This window comes from Hyperolius riggenbachi, chromosome 6 (genome assembly GCF_040937935.1).
Source record: "Hyperolius riggenbachi isolate aHypRig1 chromosome 6, aHypRig1.pri, whole genome shotgun sequence".
Taxonomy (NCBI): Eukaryota; Metazoa; Chordata; class Amphibia; order Anura; family Hyperoliidae; genus Hyperolius; species Hyperolius riggenbachi.
Window position 1 is genome coordinate 35,883,106 of NC_090651.1, and position 22,039 is coordinate 35,905,144.

General features: G+C 43.8%; 1 protein-coding gene across 1 annotated transcript in view; it reads right to left on the reverse strand.

Annotated features, from left to right (window-relative positions):
• The window catches only part of SAMD13 (sterile alpha motif domain containing 13), a 30,135-nt gene extending 15,635 nt beyond the window's left edge, over nucleotides 1-14,500 (reverse strand). The window contains exons 1-2 of the mRNA XM_068239141.1: nucleotides 14,426-14,500; nucleotides 4,266-4,350 (exon numbers count right to left, since the gene is read on the reverse strand). Coding sequence (XP_068095242.1) covers nucleotides 4,266-4,350; nucleotides 14,426-14,471 — 131 coding nt within the window. The 5' untranslated portion in view covers nucleotides 14,472-14,500. The remainder of the gene's footprint in view (nucleotides 1-4,265; nucleotides 4,351-14,425) is intronic.
• Between the last annotated feature and the right edge of the window lie 7,539 nt (nucleotides 14,501-22,039).

Genomic DNA, 22,039 nt, shown 5'->3' on the forward strand with positions numbered 1-22,039 from the left:
GTGTGTGATGCAGACACTACTGCAGACAAGGAGATCAGATGGACTGTCAGGTAACCGGTATCACTTCCCAACACAGTTTTTTTCCCCTTAAAAACCACAGCAATTTTCACATCTCGCTCCTCCTATTCATTCACCAATAACTATATCGCTACTTATCACACCGAAATAACCTATAAATTGTTGTGTTTTCTTTTTTTTGCCACAAACTAACTCTCTCTGCTTAGAACACCTTGATACAGCTCCCCTCCTATGTTTCCATTGTGACGGAATGCAAAGTCACCCTCCAGTTCCTGTTCCATTTGCCGCTGTTTACCATTCAACCTCAGACCCTGAGGGAATCCTGAAGGCATTCAGAACTGCAGACAAAGTAACCTTTTGGATTGGTTGGTGAGTCCGCACACAGTCCAATTTTGATTGAATGTACAATCGATACAATCTGTGATCTCATATAGAGACCAGGTTGCTGCCATCAATCTGCAATATTCATGTGGATACGCAAATCTAACTCTAGCTAAATTCTGAAGGAAAACAGGTTAATTCAACAACCTTTCTAGAGATAGCAAAATCTAACAATATTAACCATTTCACCTCCCCCGGGACGAGTAACTACGTCCCAGCAAAATGCCACAACTCTGTGTGCAGGGGCGTAGCTACTACGTCCCTCCTGCCGCGCCCCCCCCCGCGCTCGTTATCGCCGCTCATTACCGCCGATCGCCAGCCGCTAGATCAATGAATGGGAAAACAAATCCCATTCATTGATCTAGGTTCCCTTGTGAATGGCTGCAGCCGTCTATTCAGACGGCTCTGCAATTCATGAATCCCGTCCACGTAGTGCTTCCGTTTCTGTACTAATAGTACGGAGCTGAAGTCACCACTGAGGACATCTTGTGGCCAAATTGTAATATTACATCCCCCTTTTTTTTTTTTGAGTTTATCATCCCTACTTTTTTTTTTTTAATTAACCCCTGACCTTCCACACTCCCCTAAAGTTAGCATTTTTTATTTTTATATTTTTAATAAAAATAAAATTACAAATAAAAAAAATACATAAATAGTTACCTTAGGGCCTGAACTTTTTTAATATGTATATAAAAACTGTATACTACAATTACTTAATAAATTATGGGCTTGTAATAGGGTTAGACGCAAAACTTAAAAAAATACACCTTTATTTCCAAATAAAATATTGGCGCCATACCTTGTACTAGGGAAAAATGTTAAATGTTGCAATAAACGATACAAATGGGCAAATAAAATGTGTGGGTTTTAATTACGGTAGCATGTTTTATTTTGAAACTATTATGGCCGAAAACAGAGAAATAATGATTTTTTTTTAAAAAAAATTCTTATTATTCCCATTAAAAGTTAGAGTAAAAAAATTCTTAGCAAAAAGTACCCCCCAAAGAAAGCCTAATCAGTGGTGAAAAAAACAAGATATAGATTGTTTCATTGTGATAAGTAGTAATAAAGTTAGAGGTAAATGAATGGAAGGAGCGCTGATGGGTGAAAATTGCTCTGTTTTTTTGAGAGGAAAAACCCTTCGAGGTGAAAAGGTTAATAAAACGGTTATGTTAATGTTTACCTTAGGAGACAAGGAATTCATTGCGGAGCTTTCAGAACAAGCACATATACAATCTAAAATAATGCATAAACTAAAATACAGCAATTGAGACAGATCGATACATGAAAAATAAAAGGAATAAAACGTGAAAATAACTGAGTATAATGTCTGAGTTGCAGGTCAAGTTACCATGCCCTTTGCGATGGTAAGTTCAAACAAAAGATATAAAATCCAATTATGCAAAGCTCAGATCCGTGATGGAATATGGATACTGGCTGCAAAGGACTCTTCCTCTCAGCCTGTGTGTCCAGCCATTTAACCCTTCCTCCGCTGGAGGGTGGGGATGGTTACAAGAGAGGTTCCCCCACCCTTAGCAATCTGACCTCAGGCTGTGGTCCGGTCCCTTTGTCTTTGGTATATACTCCAACTATGTCGTAACTTGGTGGATAGCCGACATTTGATATAAAAAACAACATTTTACACTCAGTCATCATGCTCTGAACCCATAGATATCAAACCCTCTTGGAGTGGCACCTTCTCTGTCTAGGGAATCGATATCTCAGGCGGTGAACCTGCTATAAGCATCATTCACCTCAGCAAAGATGTATCGCTTTTGGCATATCACACACTGTGGATTAGTAATGACTGCGCAAAAGGGAATGCAGAATATTCATCAAATTATGACACCATGTAGAATTATATATATCAAAGTCTAATTAAGGGACATTGGCTCCGGGCTTCGAAGCACAGGCATGGTGAATGTCTCTTTTGACATTGAGGGCTCGTTTCCACTATCGCGAATCCGCATGCGTCCAACGCATGCGGATTCGCACATGTAATGTAAGTGGATGGGCCTGTTTCCACTCTTGCGTTGGGGATGTGCGTTTTTTCAAGCGGTGAAAAAACGCACAAAAGAGCCAACGAATTCGCCTGCGAGTGGAATGCAGGCGAATCGCACACAACGTATTTAATAGTAAAAACGCATGCATTTTTTACATGCGTTTTTACCCGCGATTTCGCTCCTTTTTAATGTTATTTTGCCCTGGCAGTGTCATGGTTAATTTCGCATGGCACCCTGCCATGCGAAATCGCACGCGAAATCGCGGGTAAAAACGCATGCGGAAACGCATCCGCATGCGTTTTTACAAGCGTCGGAATGCTTAGAAATCGCGTCGCAACAGTGGAAACGAGCCCTTACAGTTTTATGACAGGAAATAATGTGAAGTGGATCAGTTTTCAGGGTTTTATTGCTTTCTCTTGGAAAGGATAAACGAAAAATCACATCCTCCGAAGAGCAGAGGCTTTGGGCTGAAAGAGAAGCACTGGTTCCTTAACCAGTTCAGCCTTCAGTCGTTTTCACTTTATGCATCCGAGCAATGTTCACCTCCCATTCATTAGCCTATAACTTTATCACTACTTATCACAATGAATTGATCTATATCTTGTTTTTCCACCACCAATTAGGCTTTCTTTGGGTGGTACATTTTGCTAAGAGCCACTTTACTGTAAATGCATTTTAACAGGAAGAATAAGAAAAAAACGGAAACAATTCATTATTTCTCAGTTTTTAGCCATTATAGTTTTAAAATAATACATGCCTCCATAATTAAAACTCACGTATTGTATTTGCCCATTGTCCCGGTTATTACACCGTTTAAATTATGTCCCTATCACAATGTATGGCGACAATATTTTATTTGGAAATAAAGGTGCATTTTCTCCGTTTTGCATCCATCACTATTTAAAAGTTTAACATTTTAAAAAAAATAGAACTATTTCATCTTTACATTGATATTTAAAAAGGTTAGACCCTTAGGTAAATATTTACATGTTTTTTGTTTTTTTTAATTGTAATTTTGTTTTTTTTATATTAAACATTTTATTTGGGTATTTTTGGGAGGGTGGGATGTAAATAGTATTTGTTTGGGGTAAACATATGTGCATTTTAATTTTTTTTTACATTTAGTTGTAGTTTTACTTTTTGGCCACAAGATGGCAGCCATGAGTTTGTTTACATGACGTCACTCTAAGCGTAACATACGCTTAGAGGGACGTAAGAAGCCAGAAAAAGTGAAGCTTCAGAGAGAAGCTGTCGCTTTTTCTGCGGGGGAGAGGAATCAGTAATCGGGCACCATAGCCCGATTCACTGATTTCCTGGCTAACGAACCGCGGGCCGGGAGCGATTGAACGCGGGAGTGCACGGTAGCGCACATGGCCTCCTGGACGTAGGTACTACGTCCAGGAGGCAAAAGTGGTTAAAACAGGCTACAAATTAAAGGGGCACTCCAAATCATTCTTTGTGTGCTCAATTTTCGCATGCTGGACGCATTAAGCGTAGGTGAATCCATCACAACCACCACCCCCTCCACCCCCTGCCTTTGGCAGTGCCCTCCCTCCTTATGTATCTGATTGTTCACCCTGCCCACATAAGAGTGTGAACCGGTTTCATTGGGACTATTACTCCAGTGTATGATCTGGCATTGTGTGTCTTGCCGTTTATTAGTTGTATTGTGTTGTCTGTCACCCCTATTATCATTGTCTGTAACCTTATTTATTGTCCAGTGCTGCGTAATATGTTATCGCTATATAAATCCAGTAAATCATAATGACAATAACCTCTTTACTTCTGCTGCACTTTTCTTTGCACTTGTCTTTGTAGATCAGTCCCAGTACTGCCAGGGGTTGGAGTCAGGCAAATACTTACTTTTTGGACTCCACTGAGCCATTCTCCTTGTTCTCCATACTGCTGGGCTCCTGTGATTGGCTGATGGTTTCTTTGGTTTCCGCAACTGCCGTACAAGAGAAAAAAAAAATCTCTCGAGCAATGCGTGCTGAACAGGTTACTGGCATTAAGCAAGCTTTACAAAATATTGGTTATTCAGTCATGGTCAAATATTTGAAAAAAAAAAAAAAGCATTTTGTAAAATCTTAAAGGGAACCAGAGGCGAGAGTGCTATGGAGGCTGACGTGCTTATCTCCTTTGAATCAATGCACATTGCCTAGCAGTCTGGCTGATCCTCTGTCTCTCATACTTTAAGTCATAGACCCTGAACAAGCATATGCATATCAGATGTCTATGACAAATCTGGCAAGATTAGCTGCATGCTTGTTTCAGGTGATTTGGACCCTAATGACCAGGAAGATCAGCAGGACTGCCAGGCATCTGATAAAAGGAAATAAATATGGCAGCTTCCATAGCTATCTCACCTTGGGTTCCTTTTTAAAGGACATCCAAGGTGAAAATAAACGGATGAGAAAAACAATTGTATCTATCCTCCTTCTCCTAAAAATGACTTTTTTAGATATCCCACGGTTTTATTTTATATTTAAATCTAGTGTTTAAGTTTTTACTGTTTCTTTGTCTTTTAATGACACCTGCACTGAAGTATGCCAGAGCTCAAATCTATGAATTATTGAACCTTTTTCTCTCTTTCCTGCTCTCAGAAGCCATTTACTGACAGGAAAGTGTTTATGGCTGTAATTCCTTATCAGTGAAGGTTATGCTATAGTCTGACCCAGTCCAACCTGGTCAGAAACTGTCACTTGCATACCTGATTTTTAACTCTTTCAGGCAGAGAAAGAAAAAAAGGAACACAGCCTAGTTCAAACTCTTAGCCCTAACCTACAAAGCTCTCCACAATCTCTCTCCCCTGCACATCTCCTCACTAGTCTCCAAATACCAACCCAACCGCAATCTCAGATCTGCACACAAGCTTCTTTTATCCTCTTCTAGAATTACCTCCTCACATTCACATATACAAGACTTCTCACTTGCCTCACCCCTCCTCTGGAATGCCCTCCCACAGCACATCCGGCACTCTCCCACCTTTAAAATCTTTAAACGCTCCCTCAAAACCCACCTTTTCCGACAAGCATATTCTCTAGCTTAGGCCATGCACCCTTCAACCTGGCATCTGCATTTACCCCTCACTAAATAACCTAATCCCGCACTGCCTGTACATATACTGTATACTTCCCCCACCTCTTGTTTCCACCCCATTCCTTTAGATTGTAAGCTTGCGAGGGCAGGGCTCTCACCCTTTTGTGTCATGGAATGTTATTCATTTAATTGCTTGCACTCTGTAAGACATTTATACATTTTAGTCATCAAGTTAAATTTGCTAGTATAATCAGCAGTTCTGTATTTTGTATCAGTGTTCATATTTGATGTATATCATTGTCTGTAGCATTATGTATCACTTGTTTGTTTTCTTACATTGTACAGCGCCACGGAATATGTTGTCGCTTTATAAATAAAAAAAAATAATAATAATAGTTATTTGTGTGCTTGGCACTGTACATACACATGTCTATCTCATCATGTCACGTGTCACCTCGGTTGTCCTTTAAGACAATCAATGAACATTTTCTTTTGTTTCTTTCCCTTATACCCAACCATCTGGTCTCCCCCCCCCCCCCCCCCCCCCCCCCCCACCACAACACAGACATCTATGCCAATCAGCAATCACTTAGGGCCAGTTTCCACTATGGGCGATTTGCTGTGTTTCCCCACATGTCGGATGGCATGATGCCAAAATGGCAATTGCGGATCTGAATCCCTATAGCCGTACATGGCATGGCTAGAGGGAATCAGTTGTGTTCTCGCATCACTGAAAGTGCGGGTCTCGTGAAACGCAAAGACTGGGTACCCATCACTAGGGATGGTCAATGAGATGAAAACTATTCTGAAATGTGCCAATTGTATTCATTTTATGCAGCTTGGAAATGGACCAATCGAATGCATCACTCTGCATAACATTACTGCTAACTCAGAGATATTAGCATCTTACTCTCCACCCCCAATTATCATCATAGAACTTGTAAGCCTGTAGGTGTTAGTTAACTGTAAAATTTTTAGCGAATGATCTTATTTTCAATAAGATCATACAAATTTACCTGAACTCAGAACTTCCTCTCTGCTCTAAAAGGTAAGCAACGGTATAGTAACTTTTACAGGAAAACATTTATTTGTTACAACTAATACAAATCCTGCAATAAATCTGCAGGGTGTCTACTTCCTGCTTTCAAGGAAGCAGACATAGGATTAACATCTTGTGTTTAGAAATGAGCTGCTCTGCCCAGGCAGCCAGCTGACACAGATGAGAGCTCAAATTACACTTGTGATTAATCACAGATAAGGGGGAATTAGACAGGATAAACTCTCTCTAAATACATACAGGGTGCATTTCTCTATGTTTTCCTTCTGTCCTATGCAAGAGTTCAGGTTCACTTTAAGGAAAATAGATTGCATTTAATCAATTCACAGTATTAGGCCTCTTTCACAGTGCGACGTTAAAGTCGCACGTTAGAAAATGTTCCAACGCAGACTAAGGCACAGCAATGCAACAAAGTCTGTGCGACATTCAGAGTGCACACGTTGCTTTGTGTGTAACGTGTAGCAATATTTAGAGAGTGCAGCATGCTGTGCGTTATAGGTGGTTTTAGCCGCGTTAGACTGTTTGCACATGCTCAGTAATGTTGTTTTATCATTTTTTGTGTGCAGGAGAGGAGGGGAGAGTCCGCTATTTTGCCTAGCCACATGGCTAATTAATATTCACTGCACTGCAATGCCCTTCTCTGCCTGCTAGCAATGATTCATATGAATCATTCTCGGTTTCTGCCAGCTAGCAATGATTCATATGAATTATTCTCTGCCTGCTAGCAATGATTCATATGAATCATTCTCTTCCTGCTAGCAATGATTCATATGAATTATTCTCTGCCTGCTAGCAATGATTCATATGAATTATTCTCTGCCTGCTAGCAATGATTCATATGAATTATTCTCTGCCTGCTAGCAATGATTCATATGAATTATTCTCTGCCTGCTAGCAATGATTCATATGAATTATTCTCTGCCTGCTAGCAATGATTCATATGAATTATTCTCTGCCTGCTAGCAATGATTCATATGAATTATTCTCTGCCTGCTAGCAATGATTCATATGAATCATTCTCTTCCTGCTAGCAATGATTCATATGAATTATTCTCTGCCTGCTAGCAATGATTCATATGAATTATTCTCTGCCTGCTAGCAATGATTCATATGAATTATTCTCTGCCTGCTAGCAATGATTCATATGAATTATTCTCTGCCTGCTAGCAATGATTCATATGAATCATTCTCTGCCTGCTAGCAATGATTCATATGAATTATTCTCTGCCTGCTAGCAATGATTCATATGAATTATTCCCTGCCTGCTAGCAATGATTCATATGAATTATTCCCTGCCTGCTAGCAATGATTCATATGAATTATTCTCTGCCTGCTAGCAATGATTCATATGAATCATTCTCTGCCTGCTAGCAATGATTCATTTGAATCATTCTCGGTTTCTGCCTGCTAGCAATGATTCATATGAATTATTCTCTGCCTGCTAGCAATGATTCATATGAATTATTCTCTGCCTGCTAGCAATGATTCTTATGAATCATTCTCTGCCTGCTAGCAATGATTCATTTGAATCATTCTCGGTTTCTGCCTGCTAGCAATGATTCATATGAATCATTCTCGGTTTCTGCCTGCTAGCAATGATTCATATGAATCATTCTTGGTTCTCTGCCTGCTAGAAATGATTCATATGAATCATTGCCGGTTCTATCGAACGAAAACGGCGCACCAAGAGCCGCATAACGCGGCTCTATGTAGCGTCCACCTTAAGCACCACCATGCGTTGCGTTAGGGGAACGTTATGCGACCTTAACGTCCCCTGCAACCCAACGTCCCACTGTGTAAGAGCCCTTAAAGTACCCCATTTGCGATTGTATCTTAACCAGTTACAATAGTTTCTATGGAAAAAAAAAACGACCAAGCCGATCAACCAGTTCTTTAAAAGATACATGAGATGACCTAAAAAAAGTGGGTGACTGCGCAGCTGCGGCAAGGGACACAGAGACTTCTAGGGGCTGAAGAAGCCCCAGGTGAGTCAAACGTTTTGTTTTTTTAGGTCGCTTCAAGTATCCTTTAAGGCTATGATCGATAATGCGATCATTGCTTTGTTTTCATATTTCCATACAACACAATCTGAAAAATCTGATTCAAAATATGATCATTCACTAAAGCTGCCCATTAATGGTGCAATTTTTTTCTCAGATGTGATCATTCGATCAAATTTTTAGGATTGCCTTGTACAGAAAACCAGGCATTACATGGAGAAAATCGCTGTGCAACGATTCTATGGTTGATTGGAATACAGAGTTTTGATGATCGGAATGCTGGATTTTACAATCGAATCTAAAGAGTGAAAGTGCCCTTATAGACTCGTTTATGGGAACAATCGATAATTACTTTCCAGTGATTTACGATCCCGCAAATCTGATCGAATGATTGCATCTGAGGACATATTGTATGGGAAATGGGAACCTTAAAGAGACTCTGTAACAAAATGTTGAGCCTTATTTCTTCTATCCTATAACTTCCTATACTTGTTCTAATGTGCTCTGGCACACTGCAGCCTTTTCTAGTTGCATTGTCTCTGAAATAAATCTTATCTTCTTTCCTCTGTCGGCTCTGTCGGGCTCAGGCTGGAATGTGTGGAATGTGCAGCACTGCTTGTGATAGGCAGAAGCTTTACACACCCTCTCCAAGCTCTCCTCTCAGCCTATCACAAGCTGGTTAGCAGCCATGTCTTTTGTTTGTAAACACTGCCTAGAACTGGCAATTACAAGCCAGGATTTCAGCAGGGAGTGGCCAAAACAGCATAGAGGGACCCAGGAGAACATAAGGAATAGAATGGTATGCTTTTTATTATAAGAATTTTAGAGTACAGATTCTCTTTAAAATAATTCTAAAAAAACCCAGACAGTTGAACTTCTCTGGGGCTTCTTGCAGCCCCTGCAGGCATCCTGTGCCCACGCCGTCCTTCCGAGACCCTCCGTCCAGCAGCGGCGACCCCCTGAAAGCCGGCCGCCCACGCAGGTCCTCGTCGCGTCCCCGTGCATGGCAGCATTCTGCGCATGTGCAGTAAGGGAAAGTCACTGCTGCGCAGGTGCAAGACGATCGCGGGTGTGCAATCAGGGAGCACAGGACTTGGGCCACACATGCGCAGTAGCCTCCAACCGGCCATCTTTCAGGGGGTCGCTGCTGCTGCCTGGAGGGTTGCGGAAGGATGACTGCAGGGGCTGCAAGAAGCCCCTAGGTAAGCTAAACTGATTTTTTTAGGCTTAAGTAACCCTTTAAGGTCTGTTTTAGAGCTTGTTCACACCTAGTGCGTTTTTTCCCTTTTTTTTTTCAAGCGCCGGCGATTTTGAAAATCGCCCTAAAAAGCTTGTGCAATGATTCCCTATGGGAGTGTTCACATCTGAGCGGTTTGGTTCTGATCCGCTCAGCAAAGCGCTGCCTGTACCATTTTCTGAGTGTTTTTGCTCAATAGAAGGTATAGGGAAATCGCAAAGCACTTGAAAAAGCGCGTTGTATAGCGATTTCCACACCACTTTCATGAATAAATACATTGTATTTATTAATTTCCGGATCAAAGAGTTCACTTCCTGACTTGCGTCATGTATCAGTTAAGCCATCAGCGCGACTCGCAGTACCAGATTAGCATGACTGTTGCTACGGTAACGCGCATTACCGAACCGATGTTTGCGCTACTCTAGTACCGGGAGTTGCACTAATAGCATAACTTGCGGAAGTGACGGTACTACAGCTGTGCGCTATGTGGGCACCACAGTGTTGTTGGCGTTTGATGAATCTACCACTTGGAGAAAAAAAACACAAATGATTTTGCAGTCTGAAATTTCGCAATTTTGTTTGTGATTTCCATTCAAGAGAAGGGGAATCCCATCGTGATTGTTGCCAAAATGCTGCATGCAGCAAGTTTCCAGTTTATGCAAATCGCAAACGTTGCAGTGAGAATGATCTCACAGGGATACATTAGTCACAGCGTTTTGTTGTTCGCCATCACTGAAAAACTCCCCAGAAGCACCCCACTGTGAACCTGCAATAACACTGCAAATTCGCCAAATGCAATAGCAAACCCAGCGCAATGTCATAGCGATTTTTCCAAGGCGATTCTCTGCATTTTGTAAACAATTGAGTTTTGCGATTGCCAGTGAATTCTCGGTACACAAGCGCAAATGTGGCAAAAAAACCCAAAAAAACAGACTAAAACGTAGCAGGACCGAGTCGACGTTCGTGATCAGGTAAAATTAAATTGCTCTACTGTAACGGTGTCCATTAACAATGCAATCGATCCGAAGATTGATCATTACCAATCACTGCGGAAATCAATTGGACAAGATCCTGGCCGTTAAAAGACAGAAACCCGCTAACCGATTTGATCAGTTTAATGGGATCGATCTGCTTTTCAGATCAATCCCATCAATCTAATCGGGATTGGTTAGCGGGTTTTTGGCCATTAGCAGCCATGACTGATCGTTTCCAATCGATTACAGAGACAGTGATCAGAAACGATCGGTCGTCCGTGGGACTGTATCGTAATGGCCACCTTAAAAGGTTTCCCACAGTTTTCATCATCTTGCAGATGTCCTTGCCTTTTGCAATTTGCAAACAATCTCAAAACACAGCAAACTGCATGCGGTGCAGAACAGCCCTAAAGTCAGAGAAGCAGCTACTATATATATATATATATATATATAATAGCGCACACTGTCACAATTTCCTAAACCAGGAAAAACAAAAACAACAATGTTGCCACACCTTGCTACAGCATTGTAGGTTCCACTCGTCTCACAATCAGGAATCGAAAGAACCTCGATTGGCCCAGTCAGAAAATTTCTGTCGATCGTTACTGTGTCAGATAATTTGCGTTCTATCAAATTTTTAATTATAAGCGATGGGATCTAGAATTTGATTTTCCATTTTTCCCAGCTACAATTCTCGGAAATAGCAAGGAGCGGAGCAGGAATTTACACGGCCGTAATCAGATTCTGAATTATGAGGGATGGTCAGTTATATGCTAATAACTCAGAGCTGATGCAGATTTTATGCACATTATTATAGCTCAGAACTAGGCTCCATTTGATTGGTCAATTTTCAACCTGCATACAGTTGCCAACAATTAGCATCAAAAAGAGGGACACTGAGAGCCCAATATAGTGTAGTATGCACTGGTAAATGAAGGTGTGTGGAAAGTGTATGTGCGGTATACTCACAAGTCAGGGTTACCGCATACGCAAACCACTGTAATAGCAGGTGGGAAGAGTAGACCTGTCCCCACTCAGGATTAAGAAGACGCTCTCCGTAGAATAAGGAAAAAAGGGGCAACACCCCTCCACTTAGGGTTTGTTTACACTGCAGGCGTTTTCAGCTTTTTTTAGCCCGCCTGCGGTTTTTCAAAACGCCCCGACCATGTGGACAATGAATGTCTATGAGAAGGTTTATATCAGTGCGGGTCATTCGCAGTGCAGCTAGGAAAACGGTGCGTGTTCCATTTTCGGGGCGATTCCGCCTCAATGGAAGGTATAGGAAAATCGGCGAACGTGTACTAAAACGCGCATTAAGGCGATCACATTTTTAAGAATAAATACAGTGTATTTATTATTTTCTGGGTCAAAGAGTTCACTTCCTGACTTGCGTCAGGGAGTGAATTACAAAACCGCTTGGAAAAAACGCTTAGAAAACCGCTAAGCACAAAAACAAATCGCCCTCCCAAGCGCCGGGAATCGGAAAAAAAGACGCCTCAAAAAAAAAAAAAAAAAGATCTCCACACACTGCGTTGTTTTCCGTGCAATTCGATCGTAAAAATCTGATCAAAGGATCGCATCTGAGGAAAGTATTGTACCATTAACAGAACCTTCACACTCCTCCCTGCGTTTTTCAGCTGTTTTCCGTATCCGCGATTAAGCGTTTCAGATGCGATTCTGCGTTTTTCCAATCGTGTTTTTATGAGATTTTTCTGAATGCGATTTTCCAGTGCAAATCATTGAAATTCATTTCAGTGTAACCGTGTAAACTTCAGAATCAGATGTGATTTTTTTTTCCCTGCGTTTCAATTGAATTTTCTAAAGCGCTTTTGCAGAGAGCTTTTTTAATTCACTCCCTGACACATGTCAGGAAGTGAACTCTTTGACTCGGAAAATAATAAATTCAATGTATTTATTCTTAAAATCGCAAACGCAATAACCGCACAAAGCGAGTTTGTGAGCATTTAGCGCTCTTCCTATACCTTCCATTAGTGCCAAATCGCCCCAAAAAGGTACAGGCGAAGCGCAAAGTGGAAAAAACTCGCTGATATGAACCTTCTCATAGAGATTCATTGCACCAGCGTTTTGCGGGCGATTTTGAAAAAAATCACCTGCGCTTGAAAAAAGGCTGAATGATGTGAACGAGCCCGTAGACCTTTTATTTCTGCAGAAAAATCACACCCAAAAAAACATTGAACAGCAAGAAAAGTCAAATATGATTGCGTGGACTTTCATCATAAGGCAGGGGGGACACTTGTGTCCAGTTTTCTGTGCGCGTTTTTCCGCATATATTTTCCGCACACCATGTGTGTTTGTATTCAGAGAAATGCGCACGTTTTTCACAGCAGCTAATGTAATTGATAGAGAAAACTGACCAAAGTGTGCAGAATTATCCTGCAGGATGTCAGTTTATCTTTTTCTGTGCACGAAAAACGCATTTTCTGTAAATTTGTGGGCAGCACGGTGGCGTAGTGGTTAGCGCTCTCACCTAGCAGCGCTGGGTCCCTGGTTCAAATCTCAGCCAGGGCACTATCTGCATGGAGTTTGTATGTTACCCCCGTGTCTGCGTGGGTTTCCTCTGGGCACTCTGGTTTCTTCACACATTCCAAAAACATACAGCTAAGTTAATTGGCTTACCCCTAAAATTGGCCCTAGACTATAATACATGCACTACACAATACATACATAGACATTTGACTATGGTAGGGATTAGATCAGGCATGGGCAAAGCCCTCCAGCTGTTAAGGAACTACAAGTCCCACAATGCATTTGCCTTTATGAGTCATGACTGTGGCTGTCAGACTCCTGCAATGCATTGTGGGACTTGTTCCTTAACAGCTGGAGGGCCAAGTTTGCCCATGCCTGGATTAGATTGTGAGCCCCTCTGAGGGAAAGTTAAGTGACAAAATAATATACTCTGTACAGCGCTGCGTAATATGTCAGCGCTATATAAATACTTAAATAAATAAATAAAATAAACTAGCCCATTGATGATTAACATTCTTAGTTCTCCGTTTAAATCAGTTTTACTGTGCAGAAAACGCGCACGAAAACAATCAAGTGTGTCATGATACGCAAATCGCATTTCCATTCCCAAAAAAAAGCATACATGTGGACCTTTCATATCTGCAACGAAAGTCAAATACGATGCCGTCGACTTTCATCATTAGATTTGCGGGCGGCGGATGCGAATTCTGGAAAACGCACCGCACACATTCTGTTACGTGTGAAAGATGCCTGTACAGAAACGGTGAGCGGTTTAGTATTGAGATCAGAGAGACTCCCCCCAAAAAAACCAAGAAAGAGTGAACGGTGTAGACAGTACAGACTGCACTGTGACTACAGGGAGGAGTAAAGGGTAAAAAAAAAAAAAAAAGAAAAAGAAAGAAAGAAAAGACATCTCAAGTATAAAACACATCAAATCAGAAAGCCAAAGCACAGAACACACAGCAATCTGCCAGGAGACACAAGCCTGCAGGAAATATCAGAGATCAGTGACTTATAAGAGAGACATAAGAAGATTGGAGCAGACAGAACAGTCAGCATATAAGAGATATAAAAGGGCAACCTATATATTATATAATACAGAGATCAGGAGGAGGAAAAGGCAGCCCAGTAACACTCACTGCCAGGAAGCCCCTATAGCAAACACTCCTGACATCTCCCCCCTTGTATATATAAATATATATATATATCTCTTATATTCCCCCTCTTACCCCTCTTCATTGCTGCATGCCAGAGGCTCAGCTTCCTCCCTAACATGCACAGTCCAAATAGAAGCTGCCAGCCGACCAATCAGAGCGCCGCTGCGGCCGGAGAGCATGCAGGGAGATGTAGTCTCAGGCGGAGGAATTGTCTTGTGAACAGAGGAATGTGCAGAGCTCAGGGCTGGGAGTCTGTGTGTGTCTCTCACCTGTGTGACACGTTTCACAATGACAGACCAGCACAGCACTGGCATTCAACGGCAGGGGAGCAGTTATATATATACATAAAATAATAATAATACTCAAAAATAGCTTTATTGGCAGGACCAAGCTACATATACAGGCATTGCCAAAACAAGGGGAAATGGGGGCATCATGAAAGTGGGTGAGACCTGGGGGTGGGAAAGAGGTGTAATAGGAAAGCTATTTTCATCTATGCTCCTCTCACTGGGGTTTCCTCCTCTCAGTCTGTGGCAGGCTGTGACAGCAATTATCACTGTGGGTTCCACCTCTCTGTCTGTGGCAGGCTGTGACATAGTTTGTAGCGATTGTCACTGTGAGTTCCTCTTCTCAGTCTGTAGAATGCTGTGACATAGTTTGCAGAGATTGTCACTGTGAGTTTCTCCTCTCAGTCGTGGCATGCTGTGTCATAGTGTGCAGCAATTATCACTGTGGGTTCCTCCTCTCAGTCTGTGGCATGCTGTGTCATAGTGTGCAGCAATTATCACTGTGGGTTCCTCTTCTCAGTCTGTGGCATGCTGTGACATAGTGTGCAGAGATTGTCACTGTGGATCCCTCTTCTCTTAGTCTGTGGCATGCTGTGACATAGTGTGCAGCGATTGTCACTGTGGGTTCCTCTTCTCAGTCTGTGGCATGCTGTGACAGTGTGCAGTGATTGTCACTGTGGGTTTCTCCTCTCAGTCTGTAGCATGCTGTGATGTAACGCACAGCGATTGTCACTGTGGGTTCCTCCTCTCAGTCTATGGCGTGCTGTGACATAGTGTGCAGCGATTGTCACTGTGGGTTCCTCCTCTCAGTCTGTGGCATGCTGTGACAGTGTGCAGTGATTGTCACTGTGGGTTCCTCCTCTCAGTCTGTAGCATGCTGTGACAGTGTGCAGCGATTGTCACTGTGGATTTCATCTCTAAGTCTGTGGCATGCTGTGACAGTGTGCAGCGATTGTCACTGTGGGTTCCTCTTCTCAGTCTGTGGCATGCTGTGACAGTGTGCAGAGATTGTCACTGTGGGCTCCTCCTCTCAGTCTGTAGCATGCTGTGACAGTGTGCAGCGATTGTCACTGTGGATTCCATCTCTAAGTCTGTGGCATGCTGTGACAGTGTGCAGCAATTGTCACTGTGGGTTCCTCCTCTCAGTCTGTGGCATGCTGTGACAGTGTGCAGTGATTGTCACTGTGGGTTCCTCCTCTCAGTCTGTAGCATGCTGTGACATAGTGTGCAGCGATTGTCACTGTGGGTTCCTCCTCTCAGTCTGTAGCATGCTGTGACATAGTGTGCATCGATTGTCACTGTGGATTCCATCTCTCAGTCTGTGGCATGCTGTGACATAGTGTGCAGCGATTGTCACTGTGGATTCCATCTCTAAGTCTGTGGCATGCTGTGACAGTGTGCAGCAATTGTCACTGTGGGTTCCTCCTCTTAGTCTTTGGCATGCTGTGACAGTGTGCAGTGATTGTCACTGTGGGTTCCTCCTCTCAGTCTGTAGCATGCTGTGACATAGTGTGCAGCGATTGTCACTGTGGGTTCCTCCTCTCAGTCTGTAGCATGCTGTGACATAGTGTGCATCGATTGTCACTGTGGATTCCATCTCTCAGTCTGTGGCATGCTGTGACATAGTGTGCAGCGATTGTCAATGTGGATTCCATCTCTAAGTCTGTGGCATGCTGTGACAGTGTGCAGTGATTGTCACTGCAAGTTCCTCCTCTCAGTCTGTGGCATGCTGTGACAGTGTGCAGCGATTGTCACTGTGGGTTCCTCCTCTCAGTCTGTGGCATGCTGTGACAGTGTGCAGTGATTGTCACTGTGGGTTCCTCTTCTCAGTCTGTAGAATGCTGTGACATAGTGTGCAGAGATTGTCACTGTGGGTTCCTCCTCTCAGTCTGTGGTATGCTGTGACAGTGTGCAGTGATTGTCACTGTGGGTTCCTCCTCTCAGTCTGTAGCATGCTGTGACAGTGTGTGCAGCGATTGTCACTGTGGGTTCCTCCTCTCAGTCTGTAGCATGCTGTGACAGTGTGCAGTTACTGTCACTGTGGGTTCCTCCTCTCAGTCTGTAGCATGCTGTGGCAGTGTGCAGTGATTGTCACTGTGGGTTCCTCCTCTCAGTCTGTAGCATGCTGTGACAGTGTGCAGCGATTGTCACTGTGGGTTCCTCCTCACAGTCTGTAGCATGCTGTGACAGTGTGTGCAGCGATTGTCACTGTGGGTTCCTCCTCTCAGTCTGTAGCATGCTGTGACAGTGTGCAGTTACTGTCACTGTGGGTTCCTCCTCTCAGTCTGTGGTATGCTGTGACAGTGTGCAGTTACTGTCACTGTGGGTTCCTCCTCTCAGTCTGTAGCATGCTGTGACAGTGTGCAGCGATTGTCACTGTGGGTTCCTCCTCTCAGTCTATGGCATGCTGTGACATAGTGTGCAGAGATTGTCACTGTGGGTTCCTCCTCTCAGTCTGTAGCATGCTGTGACAGTGTGCAGCGATTGTCACTGTGGGTTCCTCCTCTCAGTCTGTAGCATGCTGTGACAGTGTGCAGTTACTGTCACTGTGGGTTCCTCCTCTCAGTCTGTAGCATGCTGTGACAGTGTGCAGCGATTGTCACTGTGGGTTCCTCCTCTCAGTCTATGGCATGCTGTGACATAGTGTGCAGAGATTGTCACTGTGGGTTCCTCCTCTCAGTCTGTAGCATGCTGTGACAGTGTGCAGCGATTGTCACTGTGGGTTCCTCCTCTCAGTCTGTAGCATGCTGTGACAGTGTGCAGCGATTGTCACTGTGGGTTCCTCCTCTCAGTCTGTAGCATGCTGTGACAGTGTGCAGCGATTGTCACTGTGGGTTCCATCCCTAAGTCTGGGGCATGCTGTGACAGTGTGCAGTTACTGTCACTGTGGGTTCCTCCTCTCAGTCTGTAGCATGCTGTGACAGTGTGCAGTTATTGTCACAGTGGGTTTCTCCTCTTATGCTGGGAACAGATTTTGAGCCGATTAGATGGCTCGATAATTTCTGACTTGTCCGATCTCGCGCCCGATCGTTTCCGCGCTCGATTTTGCATAGGTAACAATGGGAAAAGATAAGAAAAACGAATGGAAGATAAGAGAATCGGGCGCGGAATCGAGCGAGAAATCCATTGGGCGGGATAATCGAGCCTCAAAAACGTACCGTGTATTCCCAGCATTAGTCTGTGGCATGCTGTGACAGTGTGCAGTTACTGTCACTGTGGGTTCCTCCTCTCAGTCTGTGGCATGCTGTGACATAGTGTGCAGCGATTGTCACTGTGGATTCCTCCTCTGAGATGCTCTGGCATGCCGTGACATAGCGTGCAGCAATTGTCATTGTGGGTCCCTCCTCTAAGTCTGTGTCAGTGTGACATAGGGGTTGATTATATTGTCATCCTGTGCTTTCAAATAAGCTTATCTGCCATCTCTGCCATGGCACTCCTCCTCTCAGTCTGTGGCATGCTGTGACATAGTGTACAGCGTTTATCACTGCAAGTTCCTCCTCTCAGTCTGTGGCATGCTGTGACAGTGTGCAGCGATTGTCACTGTGGGTTCCTTCAGACAATCCATAGCATGATGTGACAGTGTGCAGCGAATGTCACTGTAGGTTCCTTCTCACAATCCATAGTATGCTGTGACATAGTGTACAGCGATTGTCACTGTGGGTTCCTCCTCACGGTGACAGTGACATCACTGCTGCACAGAGAAAGAGAATACATATGTCATTGCTTTTCCAGATACTGCATGAAAGACTAATATATGGTCTGCAGAGTAGGCAGGTCACACATATATCACTTTACACAACTACTGTTGCTTGCAAGTTGCCCGCTCAATCAAATTTTGATCGACGTGAGTTTATAGGGTGATTGGGCGTATAGTAAGAACTCTGGATCATCGTCTATGTAGAGTTGTATCGCATTGCGCAGAAGCAAAATGGCAGCCGTTCCGCTGACGCTCGATTAGATCTCTGCTGATCTCTAAAGCTAACCGTACACAAACTGACCTAAAGCTCTTTTTCACTACAGTCATTTTGCGATCCTAATTACGAACAGATCGCAAAAAACTAGGTACAGAAAACCTAATAGAAATCGTGGCAACTGTTTCCATTGGTGCGATCTGCTTGCGCTGTAATTAATTTTGCTCTGAGAGCAATTGTCACCTTGACGCGTTTGGTCTGGGAAAATCGCATAGCGATTGCACTGCTATGCAATTCTCCCCGCAATTTGGCAAATCCCCGCTCAGTTTTTATTTTTTCCTCGGCACAAATTGCAAATGCAAATCACGATACATCGCGGTGGAGTTAAAGCGATGTAAATTGGAAAGATTCGCAATTGCAGCACGATTGCGGTTGTTTTTCCAAGTGGTAAAGAGCCCTAAGGCTAAGTTCACAGTGGTGCACTGCGGCGCGTCAGAAAGCTTATTTTACACTGCAAATCACAATTCCGATTTGCGATTTACACTGGATACCAGCAACACAAGAAGAAAAACGCAGTTTGTGGGACTTTTTTATTGCATAAAAAAATTAAATCAGAAACACATATAAAATCGCATCAAAATCGGAAATTGGAATAGCATGTAGAATAAAAGAGCCTGCATGCTGTACCTTTTCCACGTTTTTCTTTTTGTGCTGCTAGCATCCAGTGAAAATCGCAAATTTGAATTGCGATTTGCAGTGTAAAAGGAGCTAAGCGGAGGCTTTTGAACAGAGAAAATCGCACTGCATCATAAAGTAAATGCGATGTTCGGAATAAATGCGGTGAGATGCGCGTCAATGGCCTGCAGTATAATAATGCTTTTCGTTTCTGCTGCTTTTTGTTTCTGAAAATACATGCGTTGACGCACTCAAAGCTGAGAAGTGTGAACAGTTGCTTTGCACTGCATTATAGACTTTGCACTTGCGCACGTCTGTACAAACCAGATGTTGATTAACCAGTTCAGAACCGTAGGCTTACACCCCCCTAGTGACAAGGCTATTCTTTACAAATCAGGCCACTGCAGCTTTAAAGAGGAACTCCAGTAAAAATAATGTAATAAAAAAAGTGCTTCATTTTTACAATAATTATGTATAAATTATTTAGTCAGTGTTTGCTCATTGTAAAAACTTTCCTCTCCCTGATTTACATTCTGACATTTATCACATGGTGACATTTTTACTGCTAGCAGGTGATGTAGCTGCTGCATGCTTTTTTGGCAGTTGGAAACAGCTGTAAACAACTATTTCCCACAATGCGACAAGGTTCACAGACAGGAAACTGCCAGGAGTACCTCAGTACTCAGAGTTTCTTTGTGGGAGGGGTTTCACCACAATATCAGTCATACAGCGCCCCCCGATGGTCTGTTTGTGAAAAGGAATAGATTTCTCATGTAAAAGGGGGTATCAGCTACTGATTGGGATAAAGTGCAATTCTTGGATGGAGTTTCTCTATAAGGGCTTACTGCAGGGCCGTAGAACTCAGCACACAAGTGATTCCACCCCCCGGCCCCTTTTCTGCCCACCAACAGAGATTTCTGTTGGTGGGCTCTGATCGCTCCCACAATGTTTATTTATTTTTTTTATTTGTGCTTTTTTTGTAATAAATTTCCCTATTTATTTTTTTTCTCCCTCCCTCCTTCCCCCTGTCAGCCAATGACAGAGATCAGCTGTCATGAGGGGGAGGTGGAAACAGGCTACTTATACTGAAAGGACATCACACCAGACGCCACCTATTCAGCCTAGAGCAGGCTTTCTCTTTTTACCTGGAGGAACCCTGCAAATCAGGGCCGGCACTCCCATAGAGGCAATGTGGGCAATTGCCCCGGGGCCCCCGACCTCTGCAGAGGCCCCCGCCGCCGGCCCAGCTAAATGCTGCCTGCTCCCCGGGGCCCTTGCTAACAAGCTGCAGCAGAAATTACTCACCTCTTCCGGCAGACGGCACAGTCCGGGCACTCTTGCCATGTTGTCCTCCACCTCCTCTTTGACCCGACTCGTGTTTACAAATAACGCATGCCGGATCATAGAGGAGGTGGAGGACAACATGGCAAGAGTGCCCGGACTGTGCCATCTGCCGGAAGAGGTGAGTAATTGCTGCTGCAGCTTGTTAGCAAGGGCCCCGGGGAGCAGAGGTAATCACCGGGAAGGGGGGTGTTCAGGCAGGGGGCCCCCCCATTCAATTTGCCCCAGGGCTTCAGAGCCCCTTAAGCCGGCCCTGCTGCAAATTGTGGATCTCAAGGAACACCTGCAAACACTTTTTTGATCTTGAGGAACCCCGGCATTTATTTTGCAGGAGGCGTGGTCTTTAAAAGTAGGTGACACTGTATATTTCACTACCCCCTAATTACACTGCCACTCATTATACTGTCTCCTTATCCTAGTGCTTTTTATTCATGTGCTCATTATTATACTGAGCTCCAATTTAGTGCTGCTTTTTACAGTACCCTCTATTATAGTGTGCTCTATCATAATTCCCCCACAATGGGGAGGGGGGAGGTAATGCCAAAAAACCCCTGCAGAGCACTCAAGGAACTCTGGTTGAGAAAGCCTGGCCTAGAGGCTGAATTGAATCTGGCTATCTATACTGGGGGGATGTGGCTACCTTTACTGTGGAGGGGGGGGGGGGCACTTAGGAATCTTTACCTCTGGTCCTGGAGGTTTTTGTCCGGATCATGGTAGCAAAACATGGAACTTGTGTTGCTCTCCGATACAGCGTTGACCCCGTTCACAATAAATGTCTGTCTGTGTAAAATATTTCATTGCAACCATGTGGTGCATATCGCTCCAAATCGCAACACATGGTTGGAAACATCAGACATGTAAGGACATCGGTCTGTGCGCTCCTGATGTCCTTACGTGTTGCACACTGTGCCTTGCTCAGGGCCGGATTTACCATAAGGCACTGTAGGCACGTGGCTACAGGCGCCTGATGACGGAAGTGAGGCTCACTCTCCCCCCCCCCCCCCCCCCGAGTGCCTCCCTCCCCCTTTCCTATGCAGAGTCCTGATGGTGTTTAAGTGAGGGGTTGCTTACCCTGCTTTCGGCATTCCAGTGCCAAGAGCTCCCTTCAGTCAGGGGTACCTCTAGATACTTAATAGTGAGGTTCCCCTAGCTAGTATCTAATACTTAGGGGCACCTCTAGCTACTTAATATTGAGGGTACTTCTGGCTATCTAATATTAAAGGGCACCTGTAGCTACCAGTGATGGGAAGGGAATTAAGGGAGAAGTGACAGCCAGCACACTTACATTGCGGTTCGGTGGAGTTTGTAGATTCATGGGGCGGAAATTCTTAGGTGCCAGGACATCTGTGTCTATAGGCTCCTGTGAGGTAAATCCGGGCGTGGCCTTGCTGGAAACCCCACCAGCCATGATCAGCAATGCACAAGTAGTAAAGAGTCCTAGACGGTTATTGAAATAAACACTTATACTTCCA